This window comes from Gadus chalcogrammus, chromosome 23 (assembly GCF_026213295.1).
Source record: "Gadus chalcogrammus isolate NIFS_2021 chromosome 23, NIFS_Gcha_1.0, whole genome shotgun sequence".
NCBI classification, from domain to species: domain Eukaryota; kingdom Metazoa; phylum Chordata; class Actinopteri; order Gadiformes; family Gadidae; genus Gadus; species Gadus chalcogrammus.
In genome coordinates, this window is record NC_079434.1 from 12,797,970 (window position 1) to 12,823,987 (window position 26,018).

The window sequence follows — 26,018 nt, forward strand, 5'->3', positions numbered from 1 at the left end:
TATACGCCTCCTCCACCATCGTGGACTACCTTGGATTCCATCAGGTGTGTCTGCTCCCCCTCACTTTGTTTATCCCTCAGCCCAATCAACATGACCAAAATAAAAAAGTTCACACGTTCAACAAACTCTCTTCTCTCATTGAACTTAAGCGTCTCTAAAAGCAGTTAACAACAGCCTCAAGCCCTCTGCCCCCTCTCCTCCACCCCCAACCGTGTGTGTGTGTGGTGTGGTGTGTGTGTGTGGGTGTGGGGTGTGTGTGTGCATGCCCCTAGTGTGCCAGTGGTATATGTATGATCAACATGGGCGCACCTGCCCTGCTGGTTTGGGAATCCTTGCACACAATTTATAAAGTGCTTTCACTGTAAAATCCCCCATGAGCCTGTAGCTTCACCACACACAACATCACAGACCTCTTGATTCTTCTGCTACAGTGTCTCCACCACAGCAGACAAGTCTCGCAGTGACACACCACCAAGAAATTGACATGGAAACCACAGAGTCTACACACCGCCACATTGGTGTGTGTGTGTGTGTGTGTGTGTGTGTGTGTGTGTGTGTGTGTGTGTGTGTGTGTGTGTGTGTGTGTGTGTGTGTGTGTGTGTGTGTGTGTGTGTGTGTGTGTGTGTGTGTGAGAGAGAGCTAGTGTTTGGCAGGTGTGAGGACAGAGGACGTCGCAAAGCACATAGTTAAATATGCACACGTGTGTATTTGTGTGCATGTTGAGGCTACGCCATCATCCGTCAACGTGTGTGTGTGTGTGTGTGTGTGTGTGTGTGTGTGTGTGTGTGTGTGTGTGTGTGTGTGTGCGTGTGCACGTCATGGAGCCTACACATGATACAACTTCTAAAGAGAGATTCATTCAGGAGGTGTATTCCCGAGCTCTACCCAAGCTCTGAGCAGAGCACTTCCTCTGGTTTCCGTGAACTTTGAGGTCCAAAACACAAAATGGTGGAACTAGACAAAGGGGGATGTTGCATGAGTCAGGAGAGAAAAGAAGTTAAGGTGCCCACATGTTGGTGGGCTACCATAGGCTTAGCAAGTTCCCAAAACGCAGCGTCAGAGCTGCTTCGATGGAAGACATCTTCTGGATGTCTAATACACCGCAGAACAAAACAAGGCCCACCAATACCCAGGGAGAAATGAGTAAATTTAGTGAGTAGAACCACAAGGAAGTCTTAAAGGCCCGAGCAGGAAACTCCCATGGCCAGCCTTTGATCGCATTTGTTTCTCTGACAGCTCCAGCGTTTGAAGGTCAGGGAAGGAAGACCGAAGAAAGAACAAGAAAATCTCTCATGCTCCCCCCCAACCACCCTTCCTCTTCTTCTGTACTTTTTCTTTCTCTCTTCTCTTTACGAGAAATATAAACAATAGTCATCCGATCCGTCCGTCTGTCTGTCTGCCCAAGCTGCGGTGGGCTGGGGACGGACCAGACCGCAGAGGGCCAATGGGAGCCCTCCCTGGGAACACTGTGTTTTCAGAGGCAAGCGATCAAAAAAGCTTGCGTGCCTCCACAGTGGAAAGAAAAGAGAGAGTGGGAGGGAGGGAGGGAGGGAGGGGGAGAAGAGAAGGGTTTGACATTTTAAGGATGCCGTCCGTCATGGGATGACTGTGTGTGTGTGTGTGTGTGTGTGTGTGTGTGTGTGTGTGTGTGTGTGTGTGTGTGTGTGTGTGTGTGTGTGTGTGTGTGTGTGTGTGTGTGTGTGTGTGCGTGCGTGCGTGCGTGCGTGCGTGCGTGTGAATATGTGTGTGTGCGTGCGTGTGAATATGTTTGTGTGTGTGTGTGTGTCTGTGTATTTCTGTGTGTATCGGGGAGGGGGGGCGGGGTTGTAAGCTAAGCTGTGCTGGACTGCTCTTTGGGAGTCGGTGTCACGCGATGTTTGACAAACACAGCTGCCCTCACCAGCCCTGCAGCTGGCCTTGGCCCCCATGTTGTACTGAGAGAGAGAGAGAGAGAGAGAGAGAGAGAGAGAGAGAGAGAGAGAGAGAGAGAGAGAGAGAGAGAGAGAGAGAGAGAGAGAGAGAGAGAGAGAGAGAGAGAGAGAGAGAGAGAGAGAGAGAGGGAGGGAGGGAGAGGGAGAGGGGGGGGGGGGGGGGGAGAAAGAGAAGGAGGGAGAGGGTGAAAGGGAGCGAGAGAGGGAGGGAGAGAGAGAGAGAGAGACAGACAGACAGACAGAGAGAGAGAGAGAGGGAGAGAGAGAGAGATTCTTCTGCCCTTCTGCACAGGCTCTTCGTTAACATCAGTGGAGCGTGTGGTTGATAGGTTGACTGTTGCCCTGCCATGGAGATGGCAGGGGGCCCCCCTGTAGGGGGCGATTACTCAGTGCCAACCTTGGACAGGAAGCACAACAATCTCTCTCTCTCTCTCTCTCTCTCTCTCTCTCTCTCTCTCTCTCTCTCTCTCTCTCTCTCCCTCCCTCGCCCACTCCCTCTCCCTCTCTCTAGTGCTGAATAGCAGGGGCTAATGTCAATGTTGACACAAAACACATGACAAAATATACGGGAAATATTGTATATTGAAAATGTCTCACCTCTATAACCTGACTGACTGATTACTGACCACTTCCCATCTGTTGTCTCTCTGCAGACGGACGTGATGCACCAGAATGTGTTTGACTACATCCACATTGACGACCGCCAGGAGTTCAAACGCCAGCTGCACTGGGCCATGTGTCCCCCACAACACAAGGGGGCGCACCAGGAGCACCAGCTCCCACCGGGGACTGGTGAGTCACAAAGGCCTGAGATAGAAAGAGAGCGTTGGGGGGGCGCGGGGGGGTGGTGGGGCACTGCCCTGGGTTGAGTTGCTGTGGGTGTGCACTGAGGACACAGGGGGTTTACTCTCTGTGCCTTCTGGGCCAATGGTGGTCCAACTCAAAGTGACGTCAATATTTAGAATCGGGTCCGAATTAAAGACTGATTACCGTCTCTCTAGCCACGCAAATTTGAAATACTTTCCGCTGATGAGATCATGCTCGGGAGAACGCAGTCACTGTCATCTGTCAAAGAGTAACGTTTGACGCTGAACAATATTTGAGGCATAAATCATTACAGTATTTTCATTAACATTTTTTCACTTAAATTGAGAAACCCCCCGCGGGCCAAAAGTAATACTGCATTACCCAAGTCCTGATTTTGCCAACTTCATATATTCGTACCAGCGTTGGCCTCTAAAGGGCGCTATCAATCATTTTCTAAGTAGGGCGTCTCTCCAACTCGGAGCGGAGATTTTTTTTTCATCCGTCTTTCCACTGCCATATGTTTGTCGTTTAAAGCGTTCATTTGTAATGCCACATACACTTTCCTCCGCACGCGATTCTAAATTGGCTTCTGTTCTTCTCCTCGTTGCCTCTTCTTCTTCATCTGGTCCTCCTCCTCCTCCTCCTCCTCCTCCTCCTGCTCCTCCTCACCTCCTCGGGAGCAGGTGAGGAGTACGTGGTGAGCAATCTCTTCCACTCCCCTGACGGAGGCAGTATCCCCCCGGAGCTCAACTCCTTCCTCAACCGTTGCTTCATTGCCCGGGTGCGCTGCCTGTTGGACAGCACCTCTGGCTTCCTGGTGAGTGTTTACAACACACACCCGCTGGTGCCCCACACACAAAACACTCATGCCCCCCCCCCCCCCCCCCCCCCCCCCCCTCACACACACACACACACATACACACACACACACATACACACACATACACACACATACACACACGCACACACACATAGATATCCCGGCACACACACACATACACACAAAACCCCTGCCCCACTCACACACCCACACACACACACACACACAAACACACAAACACGCACACAACACCCATCCCCCCCACATACACATACACACAACCCAAATAAATGCAATAGTTATCCTTTGAACACAAATTCTTAAATAAGTTATCAAACATGTCTGACAACACAACCTAGCCACCATTTGGGCCTGAGCCGCCGGGCGACTCGTCCCTAAAGGTTTCCCCCCGTCCCTCTCAGACTATGCAGTTCCAGGGACGACTGAAGTTCCTCGTGGGGCAGAAGAAGAAGTCTGGCTCGGGGGCCCTGCTGCCGCCCCAGCTGGCCCTGTTCTGTGTGGCCGTGCCCCTGCTGATGCCCTCCATCACAGAGATGAAGATGAAGAGCCTGCTGCTGAGGGGGAAGAGCAGGGGAGGCCCTGGGTTCCTCCCAGGCATGGATCCCAGGTGAGGAGCACACACACACACGAGGAACATCTAGTCTTAGTACGAGCTCCTCCTCCTGCCCCACCGCGCGGAGCGTGACACTGGCAGAGTGGAGGGCGGTGCTCACCGTCGCCCTACACAGGTTGATCGTAGATCCGACCCGAAGGTTGACGGCAAAGTACTATGTTTTAGCTAGGTAATTTGTAAGTGAAGTTGCACCTATCTTCAGTCTATTATTACCTAGGATTCATCTTAACTAAGCTTAATGTCGTTTATGTTGGATTGATGCCTCTCAAACCCAAAGTGGTTCATGTTTACTAATTACCCATAACTAAATATATATGATATATGATGAAATGACGTACGACATAGTGCCAAGAATATAGAACAGGAGCTTTGAATGTTGATTATAATCCGATGCAGATGCAATGCAAAAATAGTTTCCAGACTCCGGGAATTCCCTGTGACAAATGAAAGACGACTGGTCTTATCAGCCTAACTGTAATAATATGGAAATGTACATCCTGTCAGTTGAACACTCATTTGATCCGTCGTTGCAACCCAGATATATTTTAATCTACAATAGGTACAACAGACGTTCTCTAAAATAACAAATCCACACATTTTGAGGTAGAACTCCAATTCCAGTTGTTCAGTGTACGTCGAAAAACGTTTGTGAGCCCTTGCGGGGCTGTGTGAGTTGAGACCCTGAAAGACCAGTACGATAAGTAGTGTCCTGGTTCTATGATTGGTAATGCGGGGATCCCAACGGTGAACGGCCCACCCGGTCCTCAGGCCTTTGCTGGATCAAAAGCGAGACCGGAGAACCATAGACTGGGAGATGGCCGAAAGGATGCCAAGGACTGCAGGATAGCAAACACGCCTACAGCTATGCCGGGAAAACACATGCACACACAGTTTTCTTTGAAAAATGGGTTTACCTTGGTTAGAATTCCTTGCAGTTGCAAAACATTTTTAGGCCATTCATCTTTTAAAGGAACAGTTTGCCGTTGTAAGACATTGAGCCTATCATTGGGGGTAGTTAGAATCGTTTTTTTAGATAATGAAGTTATTGATTGAGTCTCATGGTTCTCTTGCAGCAGTTTGAGAACCATGAGACTCAACCATGAGATAGAATCACTGATTTCAGTTTAAACTACATGATTAAAAAAATTCCTTGTCCACTACCCCAATGCTAGCCTCCTCTATATCGGCGGAAAGTTTTTTTAATGAGATACCATATGATTAGGCAGGATGTTGAAGTATGAGACGACAGGTCCTGGGAGAGTTAGGTCACTTTTGTAAAGTCTCATAGATTCCAGTGAACTATGCTGAAATACTTGTGCTCATTCGTTTGTTAGTTCAATTCTGCCCGTAATGGGGGAAACCCTAGCCAAATCAAAAATGAAAAGCAGGCGATCTGCACTAATTCATAAATTGACTTATGTATACACTATAAGTCTACTCTAAGGCTAGGAAGACATGATGGTAACTCATTGTCCTCGTCTTCTAACCATCTGCTTTGTTTCTCCCTGCCCCATCCTATTGCGCTCCTCCTCTCTCGCAGCGAGCGAGGGGAGCCTTTCAGGAGACATTCAGGGAACGGAGGGATGGGGGAGGCCTGTGACCCTCTCTTGCTCCCTTGCTCCACGCCGAATGATGCCCAGCGGGGCCAGCACACCCCCTGGACCCCCCTCTCCAAGGACAACATCAAGTACCGGCCGGAGGGCTTCTACAACCAGGACGAGCCCCTCAACTACTGCAAGACCTCAATGGCTCCCCACAAAGGCCTCAGCCCAGGCCTGGGCGGTGGGTGGCCTCAGCGGCCCAACTCCGGAGCCATCAGGGCGGGGCAGGGAGGTGGCTACCTCCCCTCTAACAGGATGAACAAGGCCAACCACTACGGGAAGCCGTACCGCCAGCCCCCCAGCTGCAACGGAGGCCGGGGTGGCGAGGTGTTTGTCTCCCGTCTCTATGGCAACCTCCAGAGCCCAAACGAGCCGGACACGTACTGCGTGGACCTGGTGAAGAGCGAGGGCGGCTACGGCGAGTGCTACAACGCGCACCTGATGGCGGAGATGCCGCCCATCAAGGTGGAGCACGACTCGGACTCGGAGAACGGCCTGGACCCCTACGGCCGGCCCTGGGCCTGCCGCGACCCGGGCCTCATGGAGCGCTGCTACGGCAACGCGCTGTACGACCCCAACACCGGCGTCCAGCTCAAATCCGAGGCGGACTTCTACGACCAGCCGTACTCGCCGTGTCTGCGGGGGAAGGCCGCCATCAGCCCGCCGTACGTCCACCACGGTCACTACGACAACTACGCCGCCGTCAATGGCGTCAACGCGCCAGGGCGGCTGCAGAAGTACAACAAAGACCCCGGCCACATGCACAACAACAACAACCAAAACAACCACAACAACAACAACAGCCAGTTCAGCCCCCACCGGGGCCCGCACCCGGACCCCCTTTGTAGCAGCCAGACGCTGAACCTCATTGACGCCCAGGCCTACCAGGGCGCTCCCATGGAGCCCCACAAGGCCTTCATGCAGCAGGACTACGGCAAGCACAACGGCTACGAGTTCAAGGGTCACGGCATCATCCACTCCATCAAGCGGGAGCCAATGGACTCACCGCCGTGGTCGGAGAACGGCCATGACATGGGCCAGGCCTTGATGGGTGCCACCCGGAACGGTATGCCCTGCGCCATGAACGCAGGCCACCTCAAAACCAACCCGTACGTGTACATGCAGTGAAGAGCAGCAGGAGGTGTGTGAGGGGAATGGTGTTGCTGAAGTATTGTACATGCAGACGGGATGTTTGTTCTTTCGTAGAAAAGGATAGTGAGGAGTTTCATGTACTTGCATAACAAATTCACCCTTACATATACAAGAATAATACGTATTCCTTTTTTTCTTGAGGAACTTTCACTGTCAAAATTGTTGATTGCCTCTCGAATTAGTCATTAGAGAGACAACATTTTGAGACTTGACTTTGCAAATTTAATTTGCAATATAAAACATAGTACATAAGAGTTTTTAATTCAACTTGCACATTAGATTCGACAAGGGTACACAAATTTGGTCCGAAGGTGAAATACTTCTGCAACATTATTACCTACATAGTGGAAACGAGTACCTTTGCTGTGACACATGTGGACATTCTCGTGGTCCTTCCCTGAAAGAAACTAAACACATGTACAGTAATGTAAATCAATTTATCATGGCTTATCATGCACATGCACCAGCAGTACACAAAAACTACCTTTTAAGTCATGAAGACATCCAGGCTATTACACCGAGAGATATCAGCTTTCATTGGACAAAGGTTTCAGGGACTAGCATTGTGACAATCAAAAACAGTGATGCATACATTTTGTTTTGTTCTGTTTTTTGGATATGGTGACAAGTCCTGTTGACACCCGTTTGGTTTTTGTGCTTTGTGTTGTTCACACCTGGCTTTTTTGAGGTTTGGGGGATTTTAGTGTTTAGAGTCAAACGTTATTGTCGGTTAATATGAAGGTATACAGTTGTCGTGGTAATAAGCATATTTGTATCACCTTTGTTTGATAATCAGGGCCTGCAGCACATCTGACCTTGTTTCCAAAGAGGCCAAAGTGCTCTGTAGAATACAATGTCCCTGTTTGTTGGTCATGTGAAACGCCACTGCGTCATGCCCATCACAGTAAACTGCAGGTTGCTGACGTCCAACCTTCCAAAATAGTTTACAGAATGAAACCCTGTATGTTCGTCAACAAAGATTGGAATACATTAGTCTTGTTGGTTATTTCTGCTGTGGAGGGAAGGGGATCTTCTTATTGGCACATCATTAATGCAAGGCAACACATTACCTCTGTGCTTGCCTTCACAAAATTGTCTTTAAAAAGCAAATAATGATTATCTTTCTCTGACTTACTAGTTTCTAATTCAGAATGACTACATCGAAACCATACCCATAATTATGCAAGCAATGTCAGGCAAAAAAAAAAATCAAAATGGTTAAACTTTGCACAAATATACTGAATGCATGCATGCATAAAAATCAACTCCGTTCTGTGAAGCTACTATTGTAGTTTTAGTTGCACTATCGCGAGAGTTTCAATAAAAAGTCCAGCCTTCGCAGACAGGTTGCTTATTATCTTTGAAACGTGTTGCTTTTCAATTAATGTCAAAATGATTAATATTTATTGTCGGAGGCAGAAGTTCGTATTTAAAAAAAAAAAAAAAGGTTTTGAAGGCTTTGCTTGCTTTTTGATAAATACTGATAACGAGAGATGGTAAATACAGTGTACATATTGCAGTGTTTCTACGTGTTTTTGCATCTATTAAAAATACTTCTTTATATATGCACTTCTGGACTCAAGTCTTTTATATTCTCCTGCTATAAAGAAGTTTGTGGGTCCAGGTGTGGACCAACTGACTTCGTGTTGTTAGTGTTAAATAGTTGTATTAACATGGTAAATCACATGATACAAATTGTAAAAAGCATCTCATCGTTCCATTCTCATGAATTGTAATGTCGGTGATGAGGAGGTGAACAGGGAGGGGAGGAGAGGCTGGTGAGACTCGCAGTTGGGGTGAGACAATAGCGTGACCGTAATTCTCTCCACGATTGCTTCAATTATCACAGATGGGTACCTTACGTTACATACAACATGAGTTATTATGTGTGGGGGAAACAAGGGGTTAAGGCGGTATCGTTCATCACTAAGTGATCTGACGAGCCAAATCGCTTGCGGCGATCACGCGCCGCTTCCGATGTTAACCGCCGCGGAACTTCTACTTCCGCGTCACGCACCAGCGTTGTGGCCTCTGCCGTATGGAGACGACCCGCCCCGCGGTGCTCTCAAACCTTCTGATTTTTATCCCCTGATAAATAATGGATCCCCGCCGGAGCCGAGGAGAAACGGGTCGCACTAGTACCCGCACGACAGCTTCTTCACACGAGCAGGGGTAACTTTACACTATTTGTCGTACCGCTGTCTCAGGCAGACGGGACACTGCCAAGGGACTAGACTAGAGGCAACATCAAACACACACACACACACACACACACACACACACACACACACACACACACACACACACACACACAAAGCGAGAGAGCGAGATGAGACACCAATTGTGAATTATACAACTAACCTCCTTTTGACCTAAACTATTGACCTATGACTTTAATGTTAACTTGGAACATAAGATGCACATAAAACATCTTACTTCATGTTCTTCTTATCCCGAGCATGCTTTAAACATGAAGGATGGTAATATTGACAGCATGGGATGTGTATTTGACACTCATGACCAGGACTTGTACACTGTATTTATAATAATCATTTATAATAACAGTTGCCATATGAGAGAGGACAAGAAGTGATTAGGGTTTGACACCATCCACTTTACTACATCGATAAAGCATCAACCAGGCATTTCTCCCTTCTGTCATCAGAGGTGCTTCCACCATTTAGCCGGACAACAGAGAAGGTATCTGGAATATAGTTCTCAAGATTAAGTGCCGCATATCATGGACCCTCCAAAATCGCTCATTTTGAAGGAGGGGCAGAGAAAGTCAATCGTTGTGATCTGTGATTAATATGCAAGGGGGTTACCATCAAACTGAACCGAGGCTGAACCCAACTCGTACATTAATTTCCATCCCTCTCTACATGCATGCATCATCGCTACCATCCAACCCTCCCAGCCAGCCATCTCCACTATTGATCAGCGGCTGGATTCCAACGCCGCAGTGGCTCTAGAGTAGAACAACGCGAGCCCAGACCCAACACAGTGACGGCTCGGACACCACTTATGGCGAGTAGGCCTACAGTCCTCCAACGGAGGAAATAACGACCGGCCTATCGCTTCTACGTCCATGCGACAGCGTTGTTAAAAGCAGCAGGCTGAGAATGAGCTCAGTAGCTAAACCGTAGGCCTATATGACAATTACGCAGCACAGGATGACGGTTAACATAATGGGTAATTAAATTAGATTGGATTGGATGGGATTTAAATCAGTGAGCGGGGTCAGTGTTTAAATGCCGGGATCACCTCCCCCAGAAGTTTCAATCAGGGCTACGACTATTTTTGGAGACTCTTGTCTTTACTCCTGCTCCTGTAACTTGAGGTCAAGAGCGACAGGGTCTAATCTTCCGTTTGCGCAGACGAGGTAGCAATTGAAAAGGGGATCCAGGTGGGACTCACTCGTAGTTTTTGAGCAAACATCTGGCTGAACGATACTTTTACTGTTTGGACCTTATTGAACCTCTAACCACCGAAAACATTTATTTTACCTGTGACACTTCATGCTTACTTGGGCTGCATAACACCAAGCTAATCAAACGGAGTTACGCCTCATTAGGGGAGGGGAAGGTGCAACTCGACACCCGAACGGAAACTGCGGTCATGCCATCTGCACGTCGGAGAAGCTCGGTCACGCCATCGCAATTTTAAAAAACATTATTGCGCATCTTCATACGGTAAAGGTATTTTGCGCCGACAGGGCCTTCATAGTGCATTCCAGTGCACCTCGTAAACTCATAAATATTCCCGATTTCCACGAAAGTTGTTTTAAACGGACATGATTAAATTATGATCATTAGTATTAGCCAATCAAACACACACACATAGGGTAATGTATGCATTACTATGCCTAAAAAATCATAACAGAAATATAATAAAATAAAAAATCAACCACATAGGCTATGCCTAGCGATTCAGTGCAGTTCTTTTTTTACTGTAGCATTTCTTTTATGCATAGGCTAGATGTTAACCGTTCTGTCGTGTTCGGGTCATATCTGACCGATTTCCTACTTCCATCAATCATGAATATATATACAATTGCTGATCACCACTTTCATTGAATTTTGAGTGGTTTAGTCAACTTTGTAACACCTGTACCACGAAGCTCGCTTAGAGGGTTAGCGAGGTATGTTGAGCTCCAAGCCTGGGTTAGTTGTACCACGAAAGTCGATCTCTTTTAGCGTCGCTGTATCACCATGGTGACTTATGCTCGCAACCAAACCTGGTCGGGAGCAGTTTTTCGGCTTAGTCTAGCCGGAGATCGGCTACTTAAATCGGCGTGCGCAGCTTCCTAGCCCCTCCTCTGACAATGGCGTCACCATTTGTGGGTGTTCCCGTGGACCCCGGCGCACTTCTCCGGAGACAAGGGTTTTACGGGACAGAACCGATCCCTTGGCATTGTCTGACGATATTCAGATTTCAGACTTTATTGTCATTGTGCAAACAACGAAATTGGGGTTCTTCATGAGAGATACAGATTCTCATCAGAGGGTGTTCGTTATTTGATCGTCCTTTTGGACCTTATGTAGACAAAATGTTTACTGTTGCGCATTGTGTCTCAGTGACAGAGTGCTAGAGTGGAGGTAGCGCGTCAGTCTTGAATTTTTGCGCGGGGGGTTCGACTCCCAAGTGACGCGAATTTATGTGAAGCTTAAAAAGTCCTAATTCTCATGCATATGGAATACTTATTCACTAAAGCTTATGGAATTATATTTTTGTGCTTATTTCGAACTTCAACCCATATTTTCAAGGCCGTGCTGGCACCACATCTATGGGGGTAAAATGCATGATGATAGACCGGCGAATTTGAACCCCGGTCGCTGGCGTTCGGGTCTTATACTAATCCACTACTAGGCTACAGCCGCTACCTTTTAGCGGCCGTAAACATGCGATACATTTCTTAAATAGGGTGTATTTAAAGTGAATTCCCTAAATGATAGAATAAGGCAGGATGGACGTTGCTTATGCATTTTTAAATCATCATCATTCTATTTGGATTAATGGCGAACAATTCTGCATTTGGCATAGTTATTTTACAGACAATATGCAGAATATTTTCACTTATACTCATATAGACTGCTTGATCTATCGTAAAGGTGAGAAAAATGACGCAAAAAACGCCCCTTGCACGTGAACGCGCACTGAACCTAAAGCGGAAAACCTGGTTCAACTAATTGAATCTAAAGTGAGCTTCGTGGTACCATTTAACTCTGATTGCGTGTTGCGGCTCTGTCGAGCCAGGTTTTCCCAAGAAAGCCTGGGTATGTTCAGCGAGCTTCGTGGTATAGGGCTGGGCTAGGGTAAACCAGCCTGTTAGCTGGAGGACAACCCGATGAATAATAACATTAATACCTTTAGGCCAAAGATGACGGCCACACACACACACACACACACACACACACACACACACACACACACACACACACACACACACACACACACACACACACACACACACACACACACACACACACACACACACACACACACACACACACACACACACACACACACACACACACACACACACACACCGATTATCTGTGAGGGTAACGTGAGATTGATCCGACACGAGGAGAATGTCTCTACCTACTGGTTGTTTGTGTGCATTGCACTTGACATACATTTTTATAAACGTCATGCATTCTAATCTTGATGTAACAACCGCAATCAAAGACTTCCAGTTCTTAATGTCACTATTAAAAGCTGTAATATATACATTATATACATTTTGAACAAGCTAGACACTTGTATGTTGGGTAATGTATGACTACGTCACAAGCAGGCTGCGAGCCACTGCGCTCCAATGCTCTGGTAAGAATTGTTTACAGTGGAACATGGCCTCTGGGCCGGCGATCGGCGAGGCGATCGACTAGGGCGGCAAATCTGTTCGGGCGCCCTCTGGTGGATTTAATTAATTAATTAAATTGAATGAAACAAGCGAAATAAAAAATGTTGATTATTATACATGTTCCAAAATGGAACGGACGAGGGGGGAACGGGGGATAACTGTTAGTGCGGATTGAAACCCCTTACTGAAGCTCGCAGGGCAATGGCTGTGAATCCCACCAATTTTTGTAATGATTTACTTTTTATATCGATGTTTAACAGCATGCTTAACAGCACGTTTAAGTAGTATTCATGCAGTAGCATTCTTGAAGCCAACAAATGCCCTTAAATTATGTGGCTAGTGTGCATGACCATAGTTTGTATATATCTTGTATTTTCCTTTGTACCTTGGATTGTGTTTCTTTTAAGAGCACAAACACAAGCTGGAACACTTTAACTGCACAGCCATCCTCTTGACCTCAACTTTTTTTGTTTAGCATTATAATGGATGCTTATGAATACACACACGCACACGCGTGTTCTGCATCACAACTGTGCATGTATTAAACACATAGGTCCATATATTGTCTTACAGTATATACATGTGTAAGATTGGTCCATAGTCTATGGGGAGTTGTGCACAAAACATCGAATTTTATTATTACCAAAGTATTGTTTAGTGTGGTTTGTGTGTGTGTGTGTGTGTGTGTGTGTGTGTGTGTGTGTGTGTGTGTGTGTGTGTGTGTGTGTGTGTGTGTGTGTGTGTGTGTGTGTGTGTGTGTGTGTGTGTGTGTGTGTGTGTGTGTGTGTGACATAGATGACAGTATTGGTAGCTCTCTCCTTTCCAAACGGATGCTGACGCCTGTGCTGTCGCCGTCTCTCCTTAGGCGGAGTTCTATGTTTTTTAAATAAAGGTCTACTCAGAAACTAAACTTGTTGTAATCTGATTAGACGTCCAGTTGTATTAGTGGTTTTCGGAGTTTTCAACTCTTATCATTTGCTGCTCGCTTCATGATTAGCTGCAATCACTCACTACATGGTAAAAAGTAAAACGATGCACAGCTGCCTATTGTATTTGGATAGACAGTTGGTACACATAGAGAATCTTAGTGTAAAGCATTGTGTAGTAAACCTGAGTAAGGTTATAACTGTATTTTCCCCAATCGGCTTGCCGTAGAACTCGAAACCCAATGACAATTCAGGAAGTAGGGCTACTCCTTGGCGTTGGCCAAATATTGATTAGGCTTGAGCAAAAGGATTTGGGCGTTTCCGAATACCATCGACATTATCTATAAAGACTCTTCTCTTACCTGGTCGCTTGTCAAGGACAGGAATACACTGATGGGTAAATAAGTTATATGCCGTGAAAGACTTATCCATGGCTTTAAATCTTTTTAAGTTTGGTTTATTTATTATGTTTTTTGGATTGTTTAAAGTAAGTGTGTCGCACTTTGAATACATGACAAATAACAACGTTAGATCAGAATAGGTAACACTTCCTGACATGTGAAATGCTAAAGTAATATATTTAAAACAATTACTGATGCTTGCCACCTTTGGGACTTTGGCTGGAGTGAGACTGCAAAATATCGGTGGACGCGCGCGGCGAACATTTTGACAACCCTAACCCTATATATTTGACTTCTTTATTCAAAGTGTATTTTAATGTGCAAAGTGACAATGAAATCCTCAAAAAAATTTGCAAAAGTTATAACAATAAAAATAGAATAACATTTTGTCAAGGTGCGCGGTCGGTCCAAATAGATATATAGACAGATCTAGCCTACATAGGATGTTTCCTATATATTCTGTGGTCTAGTGAGTGATCAACGGACGGAAAAAAGTTTATTATTATTTTTTTTTTTTAAAGATGGGCTATTTTGCATGACATTACTTACGTGAGCGTGAGATTGATGCTGAAAGCGTGAGTGTCACGTCAGATGCGCTTTTGCAACCTTGTTTAGTTTACAATGTTGCAAATTGAAATGTCAGCTGTACGTTTGTTACAAGGGCTATTCAAATGATGGTATCAAGGAAAACTTCGCACTGTTCACTTTAATCAGTTTTTTTCTTGTGTTCCTCTTCCTCTTTCATGTTTGACCGACGGGGCATTTTGTGAATTCCGGACATAATGGATACAACACAGTTAATGTTTCATTATTCTCTCACGTTTCTTTCTATGTATCAGACACAATGGCATCCTCAACCCCTTTGACCCAGGCCAACACCACCTTTACCCTGGCGTTGTTCAAAAAAATCACGGAGGAAAACAAGTCTGGCAATGTCTTCTACTCTCCTCTCAGCATCTCTTCGGCCTTGGCCATGGTGCTGCTGGGTGCACGGGGGAACACCTCCACACAGATGTCAGAGGTATACACGCACACACGCGCCCTTAACAGGGCCGTCGCACCCGGGACGTGGCCTGGCGGCATTTTGCCGCTGAGCGCAGTGTGCGGCTCCTAGCCACTAGGGGGTGGTAGAAAATTCAAAAGATGATTATTTATTTATTTTATTCCAATGGGCCCCCCTCTGCCTTGGACCCCCCCCACAGCTGTCCACCTTACACCCGCAGTACGACGGCCCTGGTCCTTAACCTGTCAACCAACATTGAGGGTTGAACACACCTCAGCCTATTGCCAGGGTATTTTCTTTTTTTTTCACATGCATGTGTGCTTGCAAATACTCATGAGCAACCACACACACACACACACACACACACACACACACACACACACACACACACACACACACACACACACACACACACAGTGTGCACACAGCTGACCTCCTCGTGACCCCAAGTCCCTGCCGAACCCCCCCAGGTGCTCTGCTTCTCCGAGGCAGAGGGACCCCAGCAGCAGGCTCTTCCAGCACTGGCACAGATGCAGATGCAGCAGAGGGCGCCCACCACCTTTCTGCCACAGTTTCTGCTCAAGAGGATGGTACCAGGAGCCAAAGCCTCAAACGGGGCCATTTTGGATGTTGTAGCTAGCTTAAGTTACACTAACAGGTGGCTGATGTCTTTTGAACTGCAGGTCATGAGGCCAGAGAGCCAGTGGAGAAGTTCTGGGATGTTATGAGCAAGGCCGCCTTAAATCACGGGCTTACCTGGGCTGAAGCACCAGGGCCTACGACGACCAGGGGGCCTATCATGAGCTTCAGTAAATGTTTTTATTTAATTTTTTGTTTGTTTTGTAATACTGGCTCATGATGCCTCCCGATCTGCTTAGACCCAAGACAATGTGATTTTTTGTTTGGGGCTTACGAAGATCGAAGGCCTATCATGAGCCTATCAGCCTATCATGCCCCGACAACGGCAAAATGTCGGAAAATAATTGACACATCTTCATTGTAAGATCCCCCATCAGGGGGCCTAAAAAACCTCTCAGCCCCAGGGCCCAATGGCAGGTTAATGCAGGCCTGGTTATGACTGAGATGCGATGGGATGCTGTGTGACATGGCTGCTTCTTTACTAATGGGATGCCTTCATTCCCAATGTGGGACTTGTTGAGTGTGTATGCTGTGTTTGACTGTTTCTTTCTTGCTGTTTCTGTAAGAAAAATACTAAAAGCGCTAATCGTTGTTATTGCTAGACCGATTGAGCTGGTGAAGACTTCAGACTCACCTAAGCTCCTGCCTTAGAAATGTACAAAGCAAGATGTTTATTATGCCATACCTCTTTTAAATAATATATTGACAAATACATATTTCCCTCTCTGTCATTTTCCTTAAGGCTAGCAAATGTTTGCCTGTGGGTTCTTTCAAAGTCAATGGCAGTAGCATTACATTTCTTGCTGCTACTTACTACGTTCTAGTCTGTTTTGTGTGAGCATTCAGGTGGTGGAACGCGGCTGTACATGATCTTGCTGGTGGACAGGGGAAGCGGCAATCTCTCCCGCAACCTCTCCTCTCTCAGACAGTGGTCTAAGACCACTGGTCTTACGATGTGTTTCTCCCCCTCCCACCCATCCCTCCCCACACACATACTCTGCACGATGTAGGCGCTGCAACATCAGAAGGGCGAGGAGGACATCAACGCCAGCTTCTCCAAACTGCTGAGCGAGCTGAACAAGCCAGACGCGCTGTACTCCCTCAGTCTGGCCAACAGGCTGTATGGAGAGAAGACTTACCAGTTTGTTCAGGTGAGGATTAAATCTCAGAAGTGCAGTTCTATTCTTCTTTTCTGTACAGTAATTCAAGGTATGGTAGGTATTTTGTCTTTATTTTTACTTCTCATTTCTACTCATAATTAATTAACACTCAAAAAGACTGGGTAGTCCGGTTTTACGTCTGCATATTTATGCCTATGTGAAGTCAGAACACAACTCAGAGACGATAAATGATCATATTTAGTTGTTGCCCAGCACTAATGGCATCATTGATGAATGATGGCATGAATACGTCAATTAAAAGAAAATGTGAGAGGCCCATCATCTCATCATGTGACTTTCCATACATGACCTGGACCTATTTATCCTCCTTCTATAGGTATTATGCAATTGATTGTGTTATGCTACATGTGCGGGGTTGGTTGAATGTTTCCAGGGGTTCCTGGATGAAACCAGGAAGTACTACCAGGCAGACCTCCAGTCTGTGGACTTCAAAACCAAGGCAGAGGAGGCCAGGGTGGAGATAAACACCTGGGTGGAGAAACAGACACAAGGTGGGACACAAACACATGCAAACAAACCCACATACATTGTGTATGTGTGCTAGTAGTACTTCACACGTCTCTTGTTGTGTTATCTTGAAGTCGCAATGTGTTACATTTCAACTAATTGGTATCTTAAAGCTACCCTGACAATGTTATCAATAGTGGTTTCAATAATGTTATTATGTTATACATGATATAAAATAAATTATTTAAATTCTGGCCAGCCTATACCTCTCTCTTGGTTTACAAGAATCTCTTGACACTCAAAAAATCCCTCCTACTCACACCACCCAGCCAGCTGAGCTATGCTAGTTTGCATCACTCAGTTTCCAATCCAGTGAGTGAACAGAACCCTGTCATTGAGTTTTAGCATTCTGAACGTCCCCGTATACTCACTGGGAGGGGTTCATTCTTACACATTGCGACCTTACACATTCAATCGGAAGTTTCCACCAAAATGCTACATTTTCTTTCCTTCTTTTGATTCTTCGTCTTTGTTCACCTAGATAAAATCAAGGACCTGTTGGTACCTGGTGTGGTTGACTCGCTGACCAGGTTGGTGCTGGTCAACGCCATCTACTTCAAGGGAAAGTGGGACGAGCCGTTCAAGGAGGAAGCCACCGAGGAGACTGCCTTCAAACTGAACAAGGTAGCGCTGCAAGACCAGAGCCAAGGGTGGGCCAGTTCACCACTGCCATCTTGGCACTGGCACCCACCACAAATCAACCTAATGGTTGCAGATTGCAGGCTAGACTTGCAACAGCCAGCCCTCCATGCCTGGGAAACGTTATAGTGTCCGGTTGGGATTTGAGTCAGAGATGTGGAACATTTGAGAGTTTTTATTTCCTTGCATAACAAGCTTCATGTGTCTGTGAAGAGGGGGATAAATATGTTTGGTGAACAGAGAATTGATCTCCATACATCTAAGAAACATACAATTGCTGCTTTGTCTAACTTGACAGTTTGCTTGACACATTTTGTTAAAATATCAGTCTCTTTTATTTCAGAGCTATTTTCAAAATGGTCATCGTGTGCGTAAGAACCAGTCTTGCCACATACAGTATATGTATATGCTGACAGAGCACCATAATGAATGTGAAGGACACACACTCACTTCCACACAAAGAGGAGCTGCAGCGTGACAGAGGGGTGTGACCTCAACCGGGCTTGGCCGTGTTGCAACACAGAGCACACCCCCAAAAACATGTCTTGAGTGTGCTGATGAATCACATTTGTGAATGATGAAATTAAAATCAGGCCAACAAACGTTCATCATCCTTGTGATTAGAAAGAGAAATACGGCAAGCCACATCTTAGATTAGATTTCATGGACCGGCGTGTGCAATGTCAAGACTAGTCAAGTCAAATATGTTTGACCTGTGTTTAGTTACAGTTACAGTCCCAAAGGCCTTCGCAGGCCATACAGTTATGAAACCCTCTAACCTTAGCAATCAAAAGAGGAGCAGAAACTCCCTTAAATGGCAATGCAGGATGCAGGCTACCTTGACCGCATACTAGTGATCAAATTAGCAGAGGACAGTGCACACATATTCCTTCTGTACAGTTTTTCTTTGGACCAGCAATCTCTACAAAACCAACATTTCCATTTGTTTTTACTTGTTGTAGTTCATTCTAGTTTCGGGGGATGCAAGGCTTTTAAAATGGCAGCTAGAATCCATTGAGGAAAAATCCATGAGCATGGCAATATGTTTTTTCTTTTAATACATATGTATATCTAGTACATTAATACATACATTTCTTTTAATACATATGCTGAATGCACATAATAAGAATTCATGCACTAGCCACCTCCCAATTACCTTATATCATTATTAGAGCTGTCAGTTAAACACGTTATTAACGGCATTAACGCAAACCAATTTTAACGGCGTTAATTTTTATAACGGGCGATTAACGCAAATTATTATTATTTTTTTAAAATACATAATATATATATATTTATTTTTTTGGGCTCAAAACAAAGAAGCAGTAGCCTGACTGCTATGTTTAAGGCGTATCTTTGTATGTTCATCGTTTAATTGCATTATAGGCTTTTTTTAGTGCCGTCCTGTTTTGATCAGTTTATGCCAATGTTGTTAACAATAAAAAAACATTTGCACAAGGCAAGCCGATGCACTTCTCCATGTTGATAAGAGCATTAAAATGAGAAAAATAAATGGGACAAAGAATTCAAGGGATATTTAGCATAGAAAAAAAAAAAATGATTAATTGCGATTAATCGTGAGTTAACTATGGCATTAATGCGATTAATCGTGATTAAATATTTTAATCGCTTGACAGCCCTAATCATTATTAATATTATAAATAAGAAATATATATTATGAATGCATAACCCTGCTTGTCTTTTGTTTTACCCTCAGAATGACACTAAGAAAGTGAAGATGATGTACCGCAAAGCAACGTTCCCACTTGCCTTCATTCCTGAGGCGAATTGCCAGGTGACCCCATTGTACTATTTAAACTATCAGTGGTTACCAGCCGAATATTTCGTGTTAATTGTTTAGCTAGGTTTGTGGTGCACCAAGCTCATTCTTTATTATCTGTAACTTATGCAATCCTCTTTGTTTCAGAATAATTACAATGTCATACTGGGCACTGATTCCATACACTTTATTCAAATAAAAAAATAAATATGTTAATGTATGATATCCAATCATTTTTATATCTTACTATTTTTCTATCTTGAGAAATTGCTATAAACAGTTTCCTTTGGGATTAATACAATACTCTGAATGTGTTGGTAAAGATCCTGGAGCTGCCCTATGAAGGCAAAGAACTCAGCATGCTGATCTGCCTGCCTATGGAAATTGAGGACGGCACCACCGGCCTGGAGAAGGTAGGAACAGTGCAGAGAGGTACACGCAATAAAAATAACGACCAGTATTAAAGTGGCAGTGAACTGTAATGTCATCGTTACCCGGAGAAAAACATCTCCCTCCCCCTTCCCCTTCCTCGTCGAACTGAGAGCCAATCATCTTTTTTTAGTTTATAGTGAATTCGAGCTAAAGCAGGTGGCAATGGAATCAGACCCCACACGCTAACATTCAAATCAACCACCACCCCCAATTGTCTTCAGCTGGAAGCGATGCTGACCTACGAGACCTTCATGGAATGGACCCAGCCAGACAGGATGGGCCAGAGGGAAGTCTTAGTGGGCCTGCCGCGATTCAAGATGACCCAGACCTACGACATGAAAGACCTGCTGGTCAGCATGGGCATGGTGGACGCCTTCGACCAGGGCCTCAGTGACTTCTCTGGTAGGGACCACACAGCCGGATCGCGTGATCCAATTGTATTATATATCTTAAAAATACGCTATTGGAAGGGACCATATTACGTTCTTTAAAAAAAGGTGAATTTCCAATTTGCTTGACAATAAACACGACAATAGATACATTTAACTACATTAGAGATTTGCCAAAAAAAACTAAATATTCAATAAACGGCTGCCACTGCCCGGGCTGCTGAACACAGTCGTGAATGATAAACTCATTCAGCGCCAGCGGTAAACACTCCCACAGCCCCCGTATCATGTGTGCTAGAGAGCTCCACACCCCCTCAACACCTCCTCCTCTCCGATAGGCATGTCCTCGGCCAACGACCTGGTGCTGTCCAAGGTGGTCCACAAGGCCTTCGTGGAGGTCAACGAGGAGGGCACCAAGGCCGCCGCCGCCACGCATAGCCGGCAGAACCTTTGCTTCAGGATAACCCCCGAATTCGTCGCCGACCACCCCTTCCTCTTCTTCATCCGCCACAACCCCAGCAAGAGCATCCTGTTCGCCGGCCGCTACAGCTCACCTGAGTGATGGCTGAGAGTGGGGGGCAGAGGGGCGGGGGGGGGGGGTGGACACGTGTCTGTGAGAGCCTCCGATGTGAGGTGCATATAGCGCTTGCCTACATTCATTAAGTGTTCACTTGTCTTTTAAAGGTCCAATGGCATGCTTCTTTATGGATGCTTTAATATAGATATTAGTGGGCCCCTAACACAGTATTTAAAGACGTTCCCGAAATTCAGCCGTGGTGCAGAATTACGGCCACTACGAGTCAGTCGCACATGATTGAGCTTTCCCCAAACACGCCGTTTCGGTGTCTGTAGCTTTAATGCAAATGAGGAGGAGAGAGGCGGGTCAAGGAGGAGGGTGGGGGTTGGGCCCAGAGCAGCTTGCGGCCACGGTACCATGCGCTCTATTTACAGTAGATGTATCGCAATGGCGAGGCACACACAGCCTTTGGCCGTGTTCTGTCAATATTCTAGAACACTCCGGGTGCTCCGGCGGGAGTCCTGGAGTTCTATGTCTAAATTATATCATATTATACATAGATATCTATATCATCATAATATATATTATCACGGCCAAAAGCTGTGTGCGCCTCCAGACGATATCATGAATCTCAAACGACTGTGTCGGGTTCACTGAGGTCTCTGGTTCTTCCACGTCCACATCAATCTGAAGTAGACTGAACCACGACATGGAGGAGAAAGGGATTGTTGTGTGCGATTGTGTACCGCAGTGTTTTGGTTTTACGAATAGGTTATGGGCCAATTGCTCTGTCAGTTAGCATTGCTGCGCTTTAAAACCGTACTCCTTAAAACTGAGGTTTTGGAGTTTAACACGCAGCTGCGCACGAGGTTGAACGTGATTGCTGTGTAACGACTCGTACAGGATCAGCTGATTCCCAGCTGACTCGGTTTAAACTGCTTGGAAACCGGAAGTACTCTGATTTCTATTATACCCCAGCAGATGCAGTCTTAACTTAATGGTGGATGCATTTTGTGCTATAATTACCAACAAAAACTTAATGGGAATGTAAAGTGAACTTTAATATAATAAAACGATCATAAATAAAAACGCTAATAATGTTGACATATATTATGAAATAGTCTTCTAGGCTACTTTCTGTGGAAATCTGAGTCTGGAATCTGCCCTCACCTACCTCAATCACCTACTCAATTACTTGTCATTGCTAACCATTTTAGTTAAGCATTGACCTTTTAATGTTTCGTTGAATGGTACGATCCTCTGTGCGTTCATTTATTTTTTTTACAGACAAATAATCTTTTCTTTGTAGAGTTTTAGTTGGGCACTTTAAGCAACTCCTATATCGTAGCCTGTATTGTACTGAAGGCCTATGTGGTGTAATAAGTGTAAATGTATCATACCTATTAATAATAATTCATAATACTAATTCTGTGTCTTCGTGTCGGTTATGATGGAGCCTTGTTTCATCCTGCAAACTGGTTTAGTCTCCTCTAAAACCACGTCAGTGTCGAGATTAGACTAACACGCACAAAATACGCCCTCTAGCGTCTAATATGAATTTCTCTGAAACGCAGCTGCAGGTTAAACCACAAGTATATATGACACAGCAATGGGGCTTAAGACGTCACGTGACTTCTTGAGTTTAAAACCGTATTAAACTCTCAAAAGTGGCTAAGCTAGCGACAGAGCAATTGCCCCTATAGGTCTCGGGCTAGGCTGTGTCACTAAAAAAAAAGCTGTCCATTCGCATCTCAGAGTGACGTAACTAGACACCAGACAGCGATAAAAAAAATAAAAAAAAAGGTCAAGTTCAATACAAAAATAACTTATTTTACGCAGTTTAAACGTACTAGTCTAAACTGCTTAAAATGGAAAGATATTCCAAGGTGTCCCATCTATTTCCTAGCCAGCGGACCCTAGTTTAAGGGGAAAACAACACAATTGACGGCAAGAGGTCACCATATTGTTGTTTTGACGAATCCTGCGCAGCCCGCCCCCCCTTTTGAAAATAATCTCCCGATTGAAATGCATTGGTTTAATATTGAATGAATTAGTAGTAGACCATGTAGCTATTATCGTTATAACAAGATCGGTATCTGACCATGAAAATCCACTTACACCAATCCAATCAACGAAGAGGGTTTTAACACCAAGTAACACAGTGTACTTTTTCTATGGGGAATGTGGTTCAGGTGTGACAATATTTAAATATTTATAATATATAAAACTAGCCTATACGTAGGCCTACAGCATATCATACATTTGACAGATAGAGTTAGACAATTATATGTATAGGGTTAGGCCGAATTCGGTTAAAATGCAGCCTCTGCCGGCCCGCAACTAGATCGTCTCGTTGTCTCGTTATATGCTTTATAAGTTAATTATATTTAAATTATTATAACCATGTTGTTATGTTAGCAGAGTCACACTCTCACGGCGGAATAATAATTCTAAATCATTTCTCTCTTTAGCCGTACTGGCGTAGTTCATTTGTGAACCACGAACAGACGCACGCTCTCCTAGAGCCAAGTGCAGAGAGAGGGAAAATGCCTGTGACATTCCCTTGTATGGTCACAGCAATGGCGCAACAGCGCCTCCTTTTGGTTCTGAACAGGTAACTACAGTTACATGCAATCATACATATATCATACATATATCAACACTCCCACTTATGAATGACATGTATACTGTACAACTTTAACATATTCAAATAAACAATCAAAAAGAACATGGCAGTCAAATGTCAAACATTTATAATCAAAAAGAGCATGGCCGTCAAATGTCCAACATTTATAATCAAAAATTACATGGCAGTCAAATGTCAAACATTTATAATCAAAAGGAGCATGGCAATCAAATGTCAAACATTTACACACCAAACATGATCCCTGCAAATTTCATTAGCTTGAGTTTGGATACAGGCTTGGTCATAGCATCTGCAACCATGTGGGACAGTACACAAGTGTCATCTTCTGTTCTCTTATGGTGGACCTAATGAAGTGATACTTAATGTCCACATGCTTACATCTCTGCCTGCACACAGGGTTCCTAACAAGTGCAATAGCACCCTGGTTCTCCTCATAAACAACAGTTTTCATGTACCCATAGGTAGTGGCGATTCTAGAAAATTGTACATGGGGTGGCAGAAGGGTGGCAAGTTAAATTCAAGGGTGGCAAATCACACACACAAAGTCAAGTCAAGTCAAGTCTTTTTATTGTTGGAAACACACATGCCTGGTGTCTATATGTATTTATTTATACCAATCGCTAATGAAAACAGTTAACATATTGTGTCTATCTTTCTGTTTGTCTATATTTTAAGTTTTGTGTGTCTGTCTGTGTGTCTGTCTGTCAGTCTTGCGTCTATCTACCCGTCCATCTCTACACAAAAGACTTAAAGATTCAGTGTGGTTCCCTTCGGATGATCCGCCCATCATCCGAGCACATCGGGAAACAGCCACTGAAAAGCCAATTTAATACTTATTTTCTCTCCCTTTGATTAATATTAAATCAATTTAATATTTGATTCATTTACATCACCTCGTTGTGATGGGTTGTCATTGTTAATATTCATAAGACTCAGAGCTACGAGGAAAGGGCTAGTGGATTCTCTGCCTGTGGAGTTGCGTGTTTGGGAGGTCCCATTGTGCGCCGGCTGGACTTGATGTGGTGTCGATCGTTTGAAAAGTAATTGTGTTGTCTGTTACCTGAGAGAAGGGCAACACCTCCTGCCTTTGCACTGTGAAAGCGTGTGTGTGTGTGTGTGTGTGTGTGTGTGTGTGTGTGTGTGTGTGTGTGTGTGTGTGTGTGTGTGTGTGTGTGTGTGTGTGTGTGTGTGTGTGTGTGTGTGTGTGTGTGTGTGTGCGCGCGTTTGGATCTGTCCGATCTCGAAACCCCACCGTCAATCGCAATCAGTGTGTCAATGGCGAGCACGCACTCGTCCACACACGAACACAACAGGCATGCAGATTAAGACACATGCGACCACCCATCACATTTTCTTGATTCAAGTTTCAGCTGTACTGTACCTTTTTTCATCACTGCAAGCGTACAGTTGGCTTGTCTCCAGTTCTTTGGCTTTCAAACCGTTTCTGTCTTCATTTGAATGAAGCGGCAGATGCGCACGGTGAGAAGAGAGCAAATAGGATTCATGGACTCAACCATTTTACAGGGGAGGGGGGACATAAAGATTTTAGTTCTTAAACTTAAACAAGTTACCAATGAGATCAACAGCTTCAGTAGCAAAAAATATAATACCATTCACTAAATGTATATTGGAGACACTTCTAACAACCTGGGTGGCAAGTGGGGTGGCAAGCATTTTTTGGGGGGTGGCAGCTGCCACCCCTTGCCACCCCGGTAGTTTCGCCACTTATACCTTTCAGTTGCTCCAAATAGATACACTCCTGTATTGTTAGAGCTAGAGCCATGTACTCGGCTTCGCACGTGGATAGTGGTACTGTGGGCTGCTTCTTAGTTTTCCATGAGACCAATGAGCTGTCTTTACTCATGCTCACACAATAACCACTTGTACTACGCCTGTCGCTGGCGTCTGACCCCCAGTCTGCGTCCCTGTATGTGCGAAGGCCTAGACCCTCACTGCTCTTTCTAAAACAGCTGTTTGTCTACAGTACCCCTGAGATAGCGCAAAACATGTTTCACTGTAACAAGTGCTCATCTGTGGGGTTAGCGAAATGCTGTGATAGTCTGCTTACCACAAAGCATAGGTCAGGTCTTTTACAGGTAGATGAGACTGCCGACAACTTCTCTGTACTTCTTTACATCAGCCATTT

At 45.1% G+C, this 26,018-nt stretch overlaps 2 protein-coding genes across 4 annotated transcripts; both read left to right on the top strand.

Annotated features, from left to right (window-relative positions):
* Positions 1-2: 2 nt before the first annotated feature.
* Positions 3-8,517, top strand: LOC130377674 (uncharacterized; the record flags this gene model as incomplete). Its single annotated transcript, XM_056584830.1, has 5 exons — positions 3-44; positions 2,585-2,723; positions 3,422-3,555; positions 3,981-4,186; positions 5,733-8,517. Coding segments are annotated over 5 exons (1,710 nt in total), but the record flags the coding sequence as incomplete, so codon positions are not given.
* A 444-nt stretch (positions 8,518-8,961) lies between these two features.
* LOC130377338 (leukocyte elastase inhibitor-like) lies at positions 8,962-21,282 on the top strand. 3 transcript variants are annotated; one of them, XM_056584409.1, is made up of 10 exons: positions 13,842-14,134; positions 14,978-15,159; positions 15,612-15,731; positions 16,806-16,931; positions 17,335-17,452; positions 17,950-18,092; positions 19,825-19,902; positions 20,211-20,300; positions 20,541-20,721; positions 21,047-21,282. In XM_056584409.1, exons 1-10 carry the CDS (start codon positions 14,131-14,133, stop codon positions 21,268-21,270), a joined length of 1,266 nt encoding a protein of 421 aa, XP_056440384.1. In that variant the 5' UTR covers positions 13,842-14,130; the 3' UTR covers positions 21,271-21,282. The 3 variants fall into 3 exon arrangements, with proteins under 3 accessions (XP_056440383.1, XP_056440384.1, XP_056440382.1); XM_056584408.1 differs by lacking the exons at positions 13,842-14,134; positions 15,612-15,731 and adding an exon at positions 8,962-9,117 and having other exon boundaries at positions 16,791-16,931; XM_056584407.1 differs by lacking the exon at positions 15,612-15,731 and having other exon boundaries at positions 13,846-14,134; positions 16,791-16,931.
* Positions 21,283-26,018: the final 4,736 nt, after the last annotated feature.

What these genes read in the sequence shown, in the direction of transcription:
- LOC130377338 (XM_056584409.1), top strand. An exon ending in GGTGGAGAAACAGACACAAG is followed by an intron (nt 17,453 to 17,949) that starts GTGGGACACAAA and finishes TTGTTCACCTAG; the next exon opens with ATAAAATCAAGGACCTGTTG. An exon ending in TTCCTGAGGCGAATTGCCAG is followed by an intron (nt 19,903 to 20,210) that starts GTGACCCCATTG and finishes GTGTTGGTAAAG; the next exon opens with ATCCTGGAGCTGCCCTATGA.